Source organism: Rhinatrema bivittatum, chromosome 2, assembly GCF_901001135.1.
Source record: "Rhinatrema bivittatum chromosome 2, aRhiBiv1.1, whole genome shotgun sequence".
NCBI classification, from domain to species: Eukaryota; Metazoa; Chordata; class Amphibia; order Gymnophiona; family Rhinatrematidae; genus Rhinatrema; species Rhinatrema bivittatum.
This window is the reverse complement of record NC_042616.1, coordinates 245,509,700-245,528,014: the sequence shown is the minus strand read 5'-3', so window position 1 is coordinate 245,528,014 and position 18,315 is coordinate 245,509,700. Positions and strand designations below refer to the sequence as shown.

The window sequence follows — 18,315 nt, the reverse complement described above, 5'->3', positions numbered from 1 at the left end:
AGATGGGAAGTTGGAAGATATGGTATTTATCTTAGGTGTCTAGTAAAGGTTTCAGTGGCACCTTATTTGTCTCCTTTAGTTAATGACTGCCCAAAGGCTTGCTTGGGCCTGCTTAATGCTAGGTCAGTGCAGACCTCTGATTCAAAATATCACTGAGAAGTACATATTGGACATTTTGTGTATCACTGAAGCTCGTGTTGGAGAGGGAGATTTGGTTACTTTGCCCCGATTTTGTCCTGTAGGTTATCAGTTTTTCATAAGACTCGGCCTTTGCATCAGGGTGAGATCTGGCAGTTATTTCCTGTAGCACAATACAGTTACAGATGGAAGAGCGGCTGTTTTCTGGGGGTTTTTGCTTGGCTGCTACCGGACCTTGTTGGCAGAGAGAAGTTAAAAAGTGAGGAGGAAGACTTGGCATCTGGTTGACATTTTTATCATTGCTCACCGATACGACTTTGAGAGTGTGGAAGCAATAGCGAACTAAGTTGGTGGGGAATCGACAGTATTTTTACAGTTCCTCTATTAATCATAATTTCCATTTCAAACCAGGAATGCATGTTCACTTTTCATGGGGCTGGGCGGATAAGCACATTTCCAAACTAGGTAATTTGTGGGTGGATTCGAGTGTCATACCTTTTCAGGCACTTTGTGACAAGTCTGCGTTGGAGAAGTCACATGCATTTTTATATTTAAAATAGTACAAAAGATCTGCTTTTGGGTAAAACACGATTCGAACAGTGGTGTGATAATGTGGATAGAAAGCAGAAGGTGATATCTAATCTATATAGCTATCTTCAGGAATGACCTGGTAAATCTTCTTTCATGAGGGCATGGGAGCAGGATCTTGGATTTGAGATGTCAGAATCTGATTGGGATTTAGTCTTTGTTAATACTAAGAAAAGCTCAATATCTGCAATAATAATTGAAAACAGCCATAAGGTTCTGTTAAGGTGGTATTTTACCCCGGAATGTCTTCATAAAGCTTGTTCTGATTGAGGGGGTCCATGTTGGAGAGGTTGTAAAGAAAAGGGCAGGTCTTTTTTCAGATGTGGTGGGACAGTCCCTATATAAAGATTTTCTGGAGGGAGGTTTTTGCGCTTGTTAAGGAGATTTTGGGGCGGAGTATACAATTTTCTCCTAAGAATGTCTTATTGAATTTCCCCTCTGACCCAGATGCCACTCCTCTGTGGTCCTTGGTTCATCAGGTTTTAATTGCAGCCAGATGAGAAATCGCCTGTCTGGAGGTCTGCAGAACCCTCATTACTGAGTGCTGTGGTGTGAAGGTTTTCAAACTGTTTTTCTTGAACAAATTGATGGTCCTAAAAAAATTGCACTTTTTTTTTTTTAATTTGAATAAGTATGGAAACTCTTTGAGGTGGCATCAATCCAATTGGTAGGTATGCTGGTCTCTTAGAGGGTCAGTGGGGGGCTTTCATTGGTATGTCTTGTTTAATTCTACTTGGATGTCTGAGATATAAAGATACTATATGTAATGGGTTTAGTCTGCCTGGGTGAAACTTGAGAGCAACATTGTGAGTTGTATGCCAGTGTATTTGGAAGGCTATGTGGGCGGAGAGAGGGTGAGAAGAAGAGGGATAATATAAAGGGATTCAAAAATGCAAAATATAAATCAGAAATTAAATATTTCTGTTATCTCTTTTGAAGATTTGCATAAAATGATTTCTGAATTAGTTGTGGTTAATACTGAGTAATTTTAATGTTCATGCTGATGCCCCCAGTGGGGATAAGGTTAATTTTTTTGTCAGCTATGAATGGTTTTGATCTTTACCAGTTTGTAAATATTCCTACCCATAGGGCTGGGTACCCATTAGATCTTGTTTTTTCATTGTGGCACTTAATCCAATATCATTGTCTGACCATGCCTGTTAAATGTCAATTTTCTAAAGAAACCTGCCAGGAGACTTGAATTTTCAGTTAGGACCCTGAAAAATGTAGATATGGATAAGCTAGCTCGGGTTTTGAATTCTCTATTTGGGGCTCCAGGAGATGGTTCCCTGCAGAGTCTTGTTGAGTCTCAAGATTGGCTTGTGAGACCTGCTTTAGATGAAGTGGTTCCTATGAAATTTTTCTCAACAAGCCCTAACAGACGTTCCCCAGAGTTTCATGATAGTTTGTGTTTATTTAAAGCAGCAAATTCACCATTCTTGAGTGTGGCAGAAAAATGAAACAGGCAGGCTGAGCATCTGTCAAGTCCAAGGTTCAGAGTAGTTAAATCACAAGCAGATTGTGAGAAATTGCAGGAAGACCTTGTGAGACTGGAAAATAGGGCATCAAAATGGTAGATGAAATTTAATGTGGATAAGTGTAAGGTGATGCATATAGGGAAAAATAACCCATGCTATAGTTACACAATGTTAGGTTCCATATTAGGTGCTACAACCCAAGAAAGAGATCTAGGCGTCATAGTGGATAACACATTGAAACCGTCGGTTCAGTGTGCTGCGGCAGTCAAAAAAGCAAACAATGTTGGGAATTATTAGAAAGGGAATGGTGAATAAAACAGAAAATGTCATAATGCCTCTGTATCGCTCCATGGTGAGACCGCACCTTGAGTACTGTGTACAATTCTGGTCGCCACATCTCAAAAAAGATATAATTGCGATGGAGAAGGTACAGAGAAGGGCCACCAAAATGATAAGGGGAATGGAACAGCTCGCCTATGAGGAAAGACTAAAGAGGTTAGGACTTTTCAGCTTGGAGAAGAGACGGCTGAGGGGGGATATGATAGAAGTGTTTAAAATCATGAGAGGTCTAGAATGGGTAGATGTGAATCGGTTATTTACTCTTTCGGATAATAGAAAGACTAGGGGGCACTCCATGAAGTTAGCATGAGGCCCATTTAAAACTAATCGGAGAAAGTTCTTTTTCACTCAACGCACAATTAAACTCTGGAATTTGTTGCCAGAGGATGTGGTTAGTGCAGTTAGTGTAGCTGTGCTTAAAAAAGGATTGGATAAGTTCTTGGAGGAGAAGTCCATTACCTGCTATAAAGTTCACTTAGAGAATAGCCACTGCCATTAGCAATGGTAACATGGAATAGACTTAGTTTTTGGGTACTTGCCAGGTTCTTATGGCCTGGATTGGCCACTGTTAGAAACAGGATGCTGGGCTTGATGGACCCTTGGTCTGACCTAGTATGGCATGTTCTTATTGCTATGAGAAGGCAATTGAGGAAGCAAAAATATTATTATTATATTCAACATTAGCAGGCAGAGAGCTGGGTGTTTGACAGGCCTGGTTGTGTTCTTACTAGCTATGATTTTGCCAACCATTCTGAGAACAAATTTGTGGTCATTCTGACAAGTTTTTCCACTGCTCTACAGACTGCAAGGATATTCTCCTTTGCTATACTATCGATCATATTGAGGGCATTATTTAGAGCCCTTACATATGGAAGTGAGGGCTTTGAAATTTGCCCAACCTGTTCATGGGTAAAAAGTGTGCATGGTATTCAGCATGTACAGCTATACCTGTGAATTCCGGAGGTGTTTGCGGGGGCGGAATGAAGAATTGGGCGTGTAGGAAATGTTCCGGTGGCAGTTATCGGTGCAAAACCCTATGTAGACTTTTGCTTTGATTGTTGGTGCAAACCCTGCAGGTAAAAGTACTTGCAGAACTTGAAGCAGGGTGGGCAGTTGTCATTATTGCCCCCTTAGCATATTCTACATGTTTGATATGTCCAGCATTCCTGAAATAAATGAATATCAGCCTGCCTAGTTCTGGCATCTCTTTAGAAATGTTGGCTTCACTTTTACCCCTTCAGCTTACAATTAAGAGAATATTCTGAGTGCAATAATGAGAGACTTTACGGAATTCATTTTTTTAAAATTTGAATATACACAGGCAGGAACATGCCAGGCCAATATCAGGTTCACAATTGTAATATGAAGAAAATATCCACACTGTGCACCATGCTGATGGGGCAGCCTTTTCTGAGCTGGAGTGCATGAGAGTGCAAACTCATAGAGAAAGTGGCTCAGCGAATGTCCGCATAAGTGAGCCTGGCGGCCTCAAAGGCCAGTGGCGTGAAGCATGGGAGTCGCTCACTTGAGCTCGAGTCTGACCAGCATCGCTGGGTCATTAGCAGCTGTACAGAATTAACTCGCCCCAAACACCTGTTTTATTACGTGTTCCTTCTTCTCTTGCAGAATATTTAGCCCGGCTCTTCACGGATGTGGGATGTGAGCAGGTGGTCAGTGACTACGTTCTGCGGGAAACAGTTAATAAGAAAGAAGGCCTGTGTGTCCCAAGGGTTTTCCTTCAGAGCAAATTTAGAAAGCCTCAAGAGAGCCATGTGATTGATTTGACATCAGACTCTGGTTTCATAATGAAATGAATCTGTGGAAATGTGGTACTCATTTACGTTGGATGTAATCCCATCCTTGGACTCTCGTATATCAGAAGCAATCATGAACAAAGTTTTAAATGTTTAGGTATTGCAATTATCGGCAAAATACAGATAATGGATGGGCTTTGTAGTCTCACTGTATAGTAGAGTCCTTTTATGCTTTCTCTGTCATTAAAACACATTTTTTCTACACTTTATGCCTTTATTGTCATGATCAAGCACGGTACACATGAACTCGTCGGTAGCTGGCTGCTTTCGTTTTTTTAAGTTCTCATTAAGTGTTACAGTAAGGCAAAAACCTCCATTACGTAGAGGTACAGAAGTGTTACAGCACAGAGTCAGCTTGAGGTCTGATCATTTACTTAGAGTAGTTGCTAGGTTTAGTCAGTATGGAAATAATGTAGCCACCCCTACCAGACTTTATATCATTTCTGTTCACGTCCTCTGCTTCGCTATGTTTCCTTTTCTGCAGGTAGCACACTCCTCCTTGCTTAGCCTGTATTTCCACAAAGGAGATTGAGAGTCCTTTCATCTCACTACAGTTAGTCTTCTGGCTTATAGAACTACAGTCTGTATTTTATGTTAATATTTGTTGACTTTCACCTCACTTCTTTGCAAGTAGGGATCCTCTGTGCTTACCCCGGACTTTCTTGGATTCCATTACTATTTTGGTCTCCACCACCTCCCCTGGGAGGTCAGTGCACATATCTAGCATCCTTTCTGTTAAACAGTATTTTTTTATGTTGCTCCTGAACCTAACCCCGTAAAGCCTCATACTGTGACTTCCTGTTCTAGAAAATTATTTTGCCAGTCTAAAAATCAAAATCTAGGCACCAATGTACTTTATGGCCAAAATAAATTTCAATGTCTTTTATTAGACCAGCATATAAGTTCTAGTAAATCAGCTTTCTGAGCTTCACCTATCTAAAGAAAAAGCTGAAGCAATGTTTTGAAAAACAGGATAGCCAGACTGTGGCATGGGGTTTATCTTGAAATGGCTACCAAATTGGAGAAATGGTAGACTTGTTTCTTTCTAACAGAACAGGCTGTATAGGGTTGTTGGTTAATGCAAGGTTTCTTAGTAAAATCTGTAAGCAGGTTGGGTTTTCAGGATTTCCACAATGGATATCCATTAGTGTTATTTGCCTATATATATGGTCTAAGAACATTGCTTGGTTACCCTCAAAATCAGACCTGTTTGCAGCCCTTGAGGCCTGAAGATGAGAACCCCTGCATTAATGTATGTTGGAGTCTGTATTAACATGAAAAAAAAATGTCAGTGTGACAACTTTTCCACAAGGTGGCAACAAAAGTCAATGTTTGAACAGTTTTGATTCTGATGTTAGAAATTGGTATCTGTGTCCCACTTATAAAAAAAAAAAAAACCAAAATACTGGATTGCATCCTCTGTTCTTCAGTGATGACTGATGAAAAACTTTGTTTTTTAATTTAATTTAATTTAATTTAATTAGAAATTTACCAATTTTTATTTTTAGTCAAGTGGAACGCTTGGCTGCTTCTTGATCACCAGTAGTACCTACTACTAAACATTTGAATAATGCCGCCAGAAACACTGTGCTGCAAAATGCTCTGCATGTATCTGTTTCTCAATATGTTACATTCTCCTAGGACAGAATGTTAGGAATTATTAGGAAGGGAATGGTGAATAAAATGGTGGATGTCATAATGCCTTGAATATTGTGTGCAGTTCTAGTCGCCGCAACTCAAAAAAGTATAGTTGCACTGGAAAAAGTACAGAGAAGGGCTTTGAAGTAAGCTCTAAATCTTTGGTTGTCTTTTTGTAGTGCTGATACTGCTGAGTTTTCATTTATATCTTGCAAGGCTTTGCACCTCTTTTTCTTTTCTTTAGCAAACAGCCTCTGTATTTGGAAATGAGCAGAGTGTTTGCTGGCTCTGGCTCCAGCGAGGAACATGCCATACATTTCCTGTTCCAGGAGTAACAGAGGCTGTGCAACAGCAGTTTGGCAGCTCCTATCAGCAGCTGGGCCAGCCAGTGATTTAGTGTGTCATCCTCAGCAGGCGTCACAGCAATCAGGTTTGAAGATAATGTGTGTGCAGGAAAGCAGCCAGATCATTCATAGTCACATTGTAATTGACAGCAGATAAAGGCCAATTGGTCCATTCAGTCTGCCTAGTTGAGATTCTTCCTTTCTGGTTGTCAGTCATTTTGAGTACATAAACCAACACCAGCTCTGCCCCATTCTCCCCATATCTTTTATCCAACCTCTCAACTCTGCTCCTATCACTGTCCTCTATTATCTCTTGTGGACATGTCCAAATTCTGTTACAGTGCTGGCCTTCACCACCTCCTCTTATAGGCTGTTTCAGGCCTTGTTGTCTCCCTCTTTGATTCTTACAAGAGCAATATTTAATCCAACATACAGGTCAAATTATATGTCTTATGACTAAGTTATGTAATAATCCTCACAGCCACCAAATTTGGGAGGCTGTTTTCCAAAACATCTGGCCTCCCCATGCTTAGTGAAGTTAGGGCTTTCACCATGGTCACTTTGTGCCTTCTTAGAAGCCCGATGCAAACATATTGCTGCTGTTAAGAGTTATAATCATCTTTCTCTGCAGGTTATCCCACTGCTGCTAGGGTTTTAACTAGACCATTCAAAACAAATCAGCTAAAATCTCAAACAGATCCCTCTCCACTCTGGAGGTAGTTGGGGTTTCTTCCCGGGCAGTCTGTACTAATAGAGTAGCTGACCAAACTGTAACCCTCCATTTACCTTTCCTTGAGTCAGATAATGATGAAATCAACAGCTTACTCCTGTTATAACTGAAGGGTACCTCTTTACTCCAATCCCTGGATACTGGATAGGTATTTGCAGTGGTTACTCCCTGGGTGGATGCCACTTCTCTCCTCTTCCTTACTTCTTTTACTTCCCTTGGATGCTGGACAAATGCCCAAGCTTTCTCCCTGATTTTGGTTAGGCAGGTGCTGTATCTCTCAAGTAGAGAGAAATGGATGAACAAGATACAATTAATCCCAATGTTCAAAAGGGAAGGAAGGGTGGGAAAAGCTTCCTTCAGCAAAAGTCCCAAATGGAAACTCCTTTCCTCCTCAAAAGAGAAAACTCAGAAAGTAAATCTCATAACGTTTCTCCAAATTCAGATCCCAATGTGCAATGCCTAGGCCTTCTTCTTAGCAAAAGCCAGGAACTCAAAAGAATCACTCCCCCACTCTTTGACTTTCAACTAAAAGATCCACACATCTACTAGGGGTCTTGACCTTATATAGCAATAGGTAGCAACCACTGCAGCAGTGTCACAAGAAAGAGATGGTGCAAAATAAATGGTATGCTCCTCTAATACTACTCTACCTTCATAGTCTTGCCACAAAGTTATACATTAGTAGAGAACCGATAGAGTTCTACATCATGATTGTTGAAGAAACATCTTTTCAAGTGTAAGTTATATAAATAACGTTATATCTTGGGTTATAACAAATGAAACTCTCTGGCCTTCTTCTGAGAAGCTGATAAGTGGTTTCCAAAAGGAAACATAAAACAATCCAGATCCAGACTTGAACCCTGAGTACATGTTACATTAACAAATAATATTTATTCATCTTTATTGCCTTATAAACTGATGCCAACTTACATAATTTTACTGAATTGTTTTAGCATTCATCTTATTGTTGAAGACAATCCAGAGTTACAGATTTACCAAAAGTAATTTTGTTTTATGGATTTTGCAAAAGGACAAAGACTTGTAAGAAACACTATATTTCATCTTTAGAAACACCTTTCAGTAAAGTCGAATTAGAATATCAAATTGTTTTTGGTGTGATTATTATCAACTACTAAAGAGATTGTAAAAAAATGCCTAAGACCCAGGAGGTTTATCCTTTCTCCCCTACAGTGCATCTTGTAGGTCTGGGGCTATGTGAAAGTGAATGGGAAGTGAAGAGATTAATAGCCCCAGTTGTCTACTCCCTTTCCTCAGAGTTCAGCCTTTTTATTACTTGTAACTTTCTTCCATCATAGGGGTCCAGTTCCTGAAGTAATCTTCTGGCTCCACTGCTTTTAGAAATCCTTTACGCCATCTGAAAGGAAAGTTTCCACAACGTGAGTTCTGCTATCCATTCAGATTTCTACTGGACTCTGGCTTACAGCTATCCTGTTGGTAATTCAGGTCCACAGTCTCCTCTGGAGTCTGTGAAGGCATGGGAAAAAAACATCCTTCTGGAGTCTATATGCATCTATTCTCCCAGGACAAGCAGGATGTTAGTCCATATGTGAGGTGACATTATCAGATGGAGCCCTGTCACAGAATACTTTTGTCAAAGTTTCTAGAACTTTGGCACACTGAGCATGTCCAGCATGCCACTAACCCTGTGGCCACACAGGGTTCCCCTTTAGTCTCTTTTTTTCTGCGCAGCAAGTTGCCTCGCGGTTAGGAGCTCTGTAAGAAATTTCCTCACACTTTTCCTCATGGAAAAATTCGAAGTTTATCTTCCTAATTTCACCCTCACTGGGGTCTCCCTTCGCGCTATATTCACTCCGATGTTTGGTAAGTGTTTTTCCCGCGATTTGTAGTCGGTTCCCGGCGGCATATCTCTCAGTGCCTGATGGTCACTGACTGCGTGCCATTTTTTTCGGTATGGCGACCGGGTTTAGAAAATGCCCTGAGTGTCCAAGGACCATGTTCATAATGGACCCACACAATGTCTGTGTTTTGTGCTTAGAGCCCTCGCATGACATTCGTCACTGCCCCAGTTGAGCACAAATGACCCCCAAAGGCCGACACGCTCGACTGGAGAAGATGGAGCATTTGTTTGCTTCAAAATGCTCTGCTCCATCAACTCCAGTACAGGTTGTGCCGACCGGAGAGGGTCCATCTACTTCGGAGATGCCCCGCCAGGAACATCGTGCCGCGGGTGACCATCCGTCACCGACCCCTTTGAAAGCATTGGCATCATCTTCCTCGGTGCCGGAGAAGGACCGGACCGAGCACCACAGGAAACACCGGCACCGGTACTGACGTGCGTCCTCGCCTGGTGCTGGCACCGAAACTGCAGTGGCATCAACTTCCATCGAGCCACCTGCAAAGAGGGCCCGGGGAGAGGAACCCCCATCATCCTCTGGACCCAGGACCCCGAGGCATTCCCCACCAATATCGGTGCTGGATACTGAGCCTCCACAGACTCCTGTGGAAGCTCCAGTAACGCCTAGTCTGCCTCCTACCCCAGGCACAGTGTTGTCCACACCAGCCTTCAGGGAAGAGTTGGACAGACTGGTCCAGCAGGCAGTGCTGAATGCCCTTGGGGGCTTTCAGTTGCTATCGGCACTGGCCCCCATACTGGCAATGGAACTGGCGCCCTCGTTGTTCACACCACTCCTCGAGCTCTTGGACACGCTTATCAGTGCCCTGCTGACTCAACCCATGCTATCAGACACACTGGCACCGAGTCGACCATCGAGGCCTCCACAGATCCCAATTTACATACCGGGTTCCTCGGAGGAGGAAGAGGCGCGATGCAGGAACCCGTTCCAGGACCATCGGGGCTGTCGGTGCCTAAATGCATCTCATCTACTTCGGTGCCCTCGATGCCAGCACCGCTTCCTTCGATGCCGGTGCTGCCTCCATCGATGCCACCTCGCCATCCATTGATGTCTTCCCACCCCCTTGGCTTTGGCATCCTTCCTCCCTCAGGAAGCCCACCGGGAGAAGGAGAATCTCCCTATGATCCATGGGAGGATGCATCCTCACACCATTCCTCACAAGTTTCTGATGAATTGCTCTCAGAGCCTTCACCCCCGGAAGAAAGGCATTGTTCTCCTCCGGAAGACATCTCCTTTGCCAGCTTTGTCAAGGAGATGTCTGAAATTGCCAGTAGAAATGTCCCATTTCTACTGGCAATGGAGGAAGACGCTCGCCACAAGATGTTGGAGGTCTTACAGTTTGTAGATGCTCCAAAAGGGGTAATGGCAATACCAGTGCACGAGGTTCTTCTTGACCTTTTGCACCACTTGTGGGACCATCTGGGTATTGTACCTCCGGTCAACAGAAAGACGGATGCTATGTACCTGGTCCAAAAAGCCTCAGGCTTTCCACCATTCTGTAGTAGTGGAATCAGCCCAAAAGAAGGCTAGAAGATCCTGTCCACACTCCTCTGCTCCTCCTGGAAAGGAACAGAAGGCATTGGATGCATTGGGGCGTAGGGTCTTTCAAGGGTCCATGTTAATAGCGTGAATATCAGCGTACCAATTATACATGACTCAATATAATAGGAATCTCTGGAAACAGGTCCAGAAATTCTCAGAGACCCTACCACAGCAACATCAGGAGACCTTGACCTCCATCTTACAAAAAGGATTAAGAACATAAGAAAATGCCATACTGGGTCAGACCAAGGGTCCATCAAGCCCAGCATCCTGTTTCCAACAGTGGCCAATCCAGGCCATAAGAACCTGGCAAGTACCCAAAAACTAAGTCTATTCCATGTTACCATTGCTAATGGCAGTGGCTATTCTCTAAGTGAACTTAATAGCAGGTAATGGACTTCTCCTCCAAGAACTTATCCAATCCTTTTTTAAACACAGCTATACTAACTGCACTAACCACATGCGACCCTTGATTTCTGGAAAAAATGCCTCTCCTCTATCAACTCTTTTCTCACCTCCATTCACCTTGCTCTCAATGCCGCTAAAACTGAACTCCTCTTCATTCATAACCAACAGTCTCTCAACCTTTCCCCCTCCAACGACACCATGCTCACTACCCTTACCTCTCAACAACCTGTGCGTAACCTTGGCGTCCTAGTTGACACACACACTTGAATCTGAAAAACCATATCACCTCTGTCATAAAAGGAGGATTCCTCAAACTTATGATCATAAAAAAACTCAAGCCCCTTCTCCACACACACGACCTTAAAACTGTCATTCAAGCTACCTTATCCTCAAAACTTGATTATTGTAACTCCCTCTACCTCGGCCTCCCCCTATCCACAATCAGACCGTTACAGATACTCCAAAACGCAACAGCAAGGATAATTAGCAATGCTCGTAAATCCGACCACATAACCCCTATCCTGAAGGAACTACATTGGCTCCCTATCTCATACTGTATACTTTTCAAAACTCATACCATCTTACACAAAGCAATCTACACTCAAAAACCCTCGTGGCTAAGTGACCCATTCAAACTCACCCAGTCCTCCAGACCTACTAGAATGAACCGAAAATGCACATTACAAATCCCCCCACTCAAAAAAGCCCATCTTACAACCACAAGAGTTCGTGCCTTGTCGATCGCTGGCCCCACCCACTGGAACTCCCTACCCCTCCATCTCCGCCTTGAGCCATGCCCCCTAAAATTCCGAAAAATGCTAAAAACATGGCTTTTTCACCAGGCCTTCTTAGACTAATTTCCACCCTCTCCCACCCTGCCAATTCCCTACTGATGTAACCACATTACTCCTAAGAATTGTGCTGACTACTGTAATTATGTAAATATATGCGTTATACGCTTTTGTTTATATGCTTTTGTAAATATCTTTGTTTCATCCGTATTTACTGCTCGCTAATGGCCTTTCTTTATATCTGCTTCTCCCTTTGCCTACTCTTTTAATTATTAGTTGTCCGGTTTTCCCCATCCCCTGTTCTTTGTAATTTCCATTTCCATTTCTTTAATGTTATAATGTAAACTGATATGATGTGTATTTTAATGTCGGTATATAAAAATTGTTAAATAAATAAATAAATATCCAGCATAGCTCTCTGCTTCAATGGCAGGGGAGAAAGTCTGATAACTTCACGCATATCTAGCATAGCTCTCTGCTTCAACGGCAGAGGAATGAAGAAAAGTGGATCTATATACAGACAACCAACAAGGATTGAATTACATAGTCTGGGTAAACAAATAAGCATGGGTGTAGCTTGCTTATTGTGGCGGTTATTACCCCTAACTAATTAAGCTAGATATTTCACTTAGATGCAGCTCCAACACTGCTCTCTACATTAATGGTGGGGGTGGAAGGGAAATAGAACCAAAAGGTTACTAAGAGCCAAGAGAAACAGATAAGTATGAAAAAAAAAAAAGTGCGAAACTTGCTGGGCAGACTGGATGGGCCGTTTGGTTGTCTTCTGCCGTCATTTCTATGTTTCTATTAAATCAAATTTGATCATATTATGATCACTATTGCCAAGCGGCCCCACCACCATTACCTCTCTCACCAAGTCCTGTGCTCCACTGAGAATTAGATCTAAAATTGCTCCCTCTCTCGTCGGTTCCTGAACCAATTGCTCCATAAAGCTATCATTTATTCCATCCAGGAACGTTATCTCTCTAGCGTGTCCCGATGATACATTTACCCAGTCAATATTGAGGTAATTGAAGTCTCCCATTATTACCGCACTACCAATTTGGAAGCAGGTAAACATGAGGTTAGGGCTGCTTACGACTCTTTTGAAACAGCATCCAGAATCTCAGCAGCAGGCATGAGTACTAGATGCTGGGTCTGGCTCAAGGCCTCAGACCTACGCCCGGAGGTGCAGGACAAACCTGCAGATCTCCCCTGTACAGGAGAAAACCTGTTCGGGGACAAGATTCAAGACGCAGTTGCCCAGTTAAAGGACCATCATGAGACCCTGGGTCAGCTTTCAACTGTCACCTCAGAGACACCCTCTGTAGCCCGCAGGGGCACACGTAGGGACACCAAGAAGCAATTGTATAGACCACGCAGGTATTATCCTCCCGAATCCCATGTTCGACCAGCTCTGCTCCTCAGAGAGGACTTGCACACCAAGCGAGAACTCCTAGAGCGCAACCAGCTCCACAAGCTGGACCTGCAACTGGATTCTGACTCCTTTCTAGAGAGCAGCAGCCACACACACCCCTAATCCCACAACCTGATTCACCGGTGGGAGGCCGCCTCTGCCACTTCACAACCAATAGGTGCCCAATTACTATGGACCAATGGGTAGTGTCCATCATAACCCATGGTTACCATCTACATTTTTCAGCTGTACCCCCGGACTCCATACCCATTCCAGCGTGGAGCTGGAACGATCACAAAGGACTTCTCGAGTCAGAGCTCTCGACCCTTCTGTCGGCCAGGGCTGTAGAACCATCTCCCTTGACTCAGCATTCTGCTACCAACAAGCAGGCCTTCCACTTGAGGGATGAGTTAAGGCACACTCAGTCAGGGCCATGGCAATGTCAGTAGCACACTACCGTTCAGTACTGATTGCTGACACCTGCAGGGCTGCGACGTGGAGCCCACTACTGTCTTAACAAGGCTGGACGTCAAGACTCCATCTTTGGCCAGTCTGTCCTACGGAACTTATTCCCAGGGTAGAAACCCAACTCATCCTACTTTGACCCGCTGTGAATTTCAGGCTGCCTCATCATTGCCAACAGCACCACAGTTGTTGTGTCTGTTGCACATGTTGTGTGCTGCTTGGCCTGCTTCTTTATGAGTCAGCCTGTAGCTTGCTATTCACCCATATGTGAGGACTACCATCCTGCTTGTCCTGGGAGAAAGCAGAGCTGCTTACCTGTAACAGGTGTTCTCCCAGGACAGCAGGATGTTAGTCCTCATGAAACCCGCCCACCATCCCGCGGAGTTGGGTTTGATACCGTTTTCTTAGTTTATTTTTCACTCGTACTTTTTGCTACAAACAAGACTGAAGGGGGACCCCTATGTGGCCACAGGGTTAGTGGCATGCTGTGCATGCTCAGAGTGCCAGTCAAAGTTCTAGAAACTTTGACAAAAGTATTCCGTGACAGGGCTCCATCTGATGATGTCACCCATATGTGAGGACTAACATCCTGCTGTCCTTGGAGAGCACCTGTTACAGGTAAGCAACTCTGCTTTCCATGTGCAGTTTCTCCAACTTATGAGCATGTGTATTGCCCTTATAGGCAATAGGCATGGCTGCTATAAAGCAACTCCTAACTCAGAATATCAACAATATTCCCAAGAATCATGTGAAATCATATTAGACGCAATTTTTGACCGTCATACTAGGCATCATCGTATAGTTTTGATAACTTTAATACTCTGCCTTTTAAAATTTATAAATATGTCAGTCTGGGTAATTACACATAATTTGATTTTTTACCTTGCAAATTTTTGGGCATGAATTGACTTCTCTACGCCAAAGATAATGTTATGACTGGGCAGTGGGCAAGCAAGAGGTGGACCCTTGGGCCGACCTGCAGGTACACACAGAGCAGGCCGGGAGGCGGAGTCAGAGCTTGGCAGGAACACCCGGAGCCTGGAATCCCCCCGGGAGGGGCCCGTAGGGACCTGGGCTCTGGGGACTAGCACAGTTCAAGATAGTCCAGAGGGTTCAGAGAGTTCAGGAATGGCTGCCAGAGAAGAGACAGGGAACTGGGCAGCCGGCGGGTCACTGATGAAGGCGGGGTCTGAGCCGGCCGCGGGTAGGAGGCCAGGCTGCGGGCCTACCCGGGAGCAGGAGAGTAGAGTGACCAGCGCAGGAGTCCGGGGCGAACCGGGACCAAGGCAATCAGCTGGCTAGCGAGAGGTCCGTGAGGCAACCTGGGATCAAGGCAGGCGGCAGGCTGGCGAGAAGTCCGTGAGGCAAACCGGGATCGAGGCAGGCGGCAGGCTGGCGAGAAGTCCGTGAGGCAAACCGGGGTCGAGGCAGGCGGCAGGCTGGCGAGAAGTCCGTGAGGCAAACTGGGGTCGAGGCAGGCGGCAGGCTGGCGAGAAGTCCGTGAGGCAAACCGGGGTCAAGGCAGGCAGCAAGCTGGCGAGAAGTCCGTGAGGCAAACCAGGGTCAGGAGCCAGGAGACAACGAGAGTAGCAAGTAAGAACAGGAACAGGAAGCAACTAGTCAGCAGGAAACCTCGTTGCAAGGCGTCTAGTGAGGGACTGGACGCCGGTTAAATCTGGAGTAGAGCGTGACGTCAGTAAGCGAGGCGGAGCCGGGCTTCCGGGTGCTGTGCGCTTAAGAAGACTCTTCTCGCGCGCGGGGCCAGGCAGGGATAGGCCTGTAATGGCGTGTTCCTCGTGGGGAGTCCTCGGCCGGCGGCCCTATCGAGCCTGGATTCAAGTAGTTTTCTAAGGGAGCTGAAGCGACGGTAAGCGGGCCTGAGCCCGAACATGAGAGGGGCGGTTAGAACCGCAACAGATAAGTCAAATTATGTGTAATTACACAGACTGACATATTTTTAAATTTTAAAAGGTGGTGGTATTACACTTTCAGCAATTTAAAAGTTCCAAAAAAGTGTTATCTGACTAATGATTATATATAAGGCAGAGTATTAAAGCTGTCAAAACTATACGATGAGTATGACGGTCAAAAATTGCATCTAATATGATTTCACATGATTCTTGAGAATATTGTTGATATTCTGAGTTGGGAGTTTTAATCTGTCGGCAATTCCCACAGCACGATTGGTCGTTCCATGCAAGTTTGATATAGTTTGCTATAAAGCAACAGCATCCAACTGGCATGCTCTATGCCCGTAACTTTCAAAGCCTCTTAAAGAGAAATTCATTGTGAAAATACAATCTATGTGGTGTGCCTTACTGTGCGATACCTCAAAAGCACCTCCACATAAAGCACTTATGTAGCAGTTGAAATATTAAAAACAAAATTTATTACATAATATAAATATTTAAACAAATCAATAAAGTAACAAAATTACAAAAAAAGGAATCACAATGTACACATATAATTTTAGAAATAAATTCTTATTTTCAAATCAAAAATATGTAAGGAGCTGGAAAGAGTCCTTGGATGAATCAGTTCTTACAACTCTCTTGGAAATGTTACACTCATACAGCTTTCTGTATAATGATGCAATCATTTTCCTTCAATTAAACCAGTCAACTGCAGCTTCCCCAGCACAGGCCTCTGTTTCGCCAAAACAGGTTTCTTCAGGGGGAAAAAATGCACAGCTCTCCAAGGAGTCTAACATATAAATCTCACATTATGTAGATAGAAAAATTAACAATGAAGAACAGATATGTTAGGTACATCATTTCATATATTCATTTGCACCAATGAGCAAACTCAGCCTTCCTTCTCAGCATAGAGTTGGGAGTTCAGTGGAGGAGAATGGGATAGATAAACGAGATTTGCTCAATAAGTAGAATTTGCAAGGAGAGGTGTAGGTATAAGAGTTCTGGCAGTGTGTTCAGAAAAGAAGGGATAGATTTTGGTAATGTTACAGAGAAAGAAATGGTATATTTTGACATTGTTTTGGATGTACGTAGAGAAAGAGAGAGAGGAATCAAAGATGACTCCAGGGTTATGGGCTGAGGGGACTGGGAAGATGACATTGTTATCCACAGAAATAGAGTAAGAGGGGAAGTGGGCTTAACGAGAAAGATCCAGGCAGCAATGTTAGATAAGCAGATTGAGATTTGGGACTGGATTCCTGATTAAATTTCTGATGTAGAGAGGTAGATTTAGAAGTCATCAGTATAAAGATGGACCTGAAAGTTATGGGAGTAGAGGATTATCCACAAGAGAACACACTAAAAGTGTGCTCTTGCTCTGTTTAGGCTTCCTGATGGCCTTCCTTGCCTTGCTCTTGCTCTTTTTAGGCCTCCTGATGGCCTTCTTTCCCTTTCACTTGTCCTATGTTAGGTCTCCCAGCGACCTTTCTTGCCAGTATGTTCCTAGTTTGCCCTTGTCCTGTCTTAGGCATTTCTTGCCTGTGTATTCTCAACCTTGCAGTTGTCCTGTGTTAGGCCCCCAGTGGCCTTCCTTGCCCGAATGTTCCTAGTTGTGCTCCTGTGTTGTCTTGGTATCACGACACAGAGGGTATATTTTTAAATTGTTCTCTATCTCTTAATATCGGTAACACACACAGAGAAACCATGTATTTATAACATGCTTTAGATTTATTCAAAAATTGTTACTATAAACACCTATCTAAATAATTAAAACCTTACTAGCACACACACACACCCATACACCAACATTAAAATACAATATTGCACAATTTGCCTTTTACATACGTAGTATCTATTACAAATTTTCATTTAAATCTGTCGCATATGAATATTATATGATTATTATAAATTGCAGTCTCCTGTTCATGTATATTTTTCAAGAATGCCATTAAATTCTTATTCTTTCATCAGTATGGTCCTCATCACTCTCATATTCATCTAAGATACAAAGTCCATCTAAGTCTATCTAGTTTCTCTAGTTGTTGCACTATGTTGCACTGTGTTGCACTATGTTGTGTGTGTCGTCCCCCCCCCCCCCCCCCATTTCTCTGTTTTTTGTATTTTCCATCTATTGTTTGATGTAAACCGATATGATGTACATACTAATATCGGTATAAAAAAGCTGTTAAATAAATAAATAAAATAATTTTTTAATAAATCTAAAGCATGTTATAAATACATGGTTTCCCTGTCTTGTCTTGGCCTGCCAGTGGCTCCATTGTCTGTGTGCTTCCTTTGTGCTTTCTGTTGTTCCTGCATTGTCTAGTCCTTGTTTGTCTGTGATCCTAAATTGCCCTGTGCTTGCCTGTCCATCCCTGTCTTGCTGGTGCATACCCTGTTTGTGTTCAGGGTGGCCAGGGCACCCCTCTTGTCCCTTCACCTCTCACTGCCTGCCAGTCCCAATTGATGTCCTGTCCCTGACTCTGTGCACTATCTTCTATAAGACCTGCCAGCCACCAGCACCGGATGGCTCAACCTGAAGGAAAGGTGTTTGGTCAGGAAGAAGACCTTATACCTGACCTGCCTGCTCCTAACTCCTGCATTCCCCTGTCTTGGAAGTATCATCAAATTGGCCAGCACAGTTGTGACACAATGTGCCTTTTGTGCAGTATATTTTTTATGGCAGTCAAATTCTGCTGCAACAAATCCTCATATCAGCAAATTGGTTGGCACCCAGTTCATATGTTAGAAAAAGGGACCATTGTACAAAGTTTCTGTCCTTGGTTGAAGCAGGGAATACTCGAGATAGTGGGTG

At 43.6% G+C, this 18,315-nt stretch overlaps 2 protein-coding genes across 6 annotated transcripts in view; one reads left to right on the top strand and one right to left on the bottom strand.

Annotated features, from left to right (window-relative positions):
- The window catches only part of METTL6 (methyltransferase like 6), a 35,546-nt gene extending 30,980 nt beyond the window's left edge, over positions 1-4,566 (top strand). For all 4 annotated transcript variants that reach the window (XM_029589353.1, XM_029589354.1, XM_029589355.1 and 1 more), the window contains one exon: positions 4,170-4,566. In XM_029589353.1, coding sequence (XP_029445213.1) covers positions 4,170-4,357 — 188 coding nt within the window. In that variant the 3' untranslated portion in view covers positions 4,358-4,566. The remainder of the gene's footprint in view (positions 1-4,169) is intronic.
- The window catches only part of EAF1 (ELL associated factor 1), a 107,827-nt gene that overhangs the window by 62,795 nt on the left and 26,717 nt on the right, over positions 1-18,315 (bottom strand). The window lies entirely within an intron of this gene.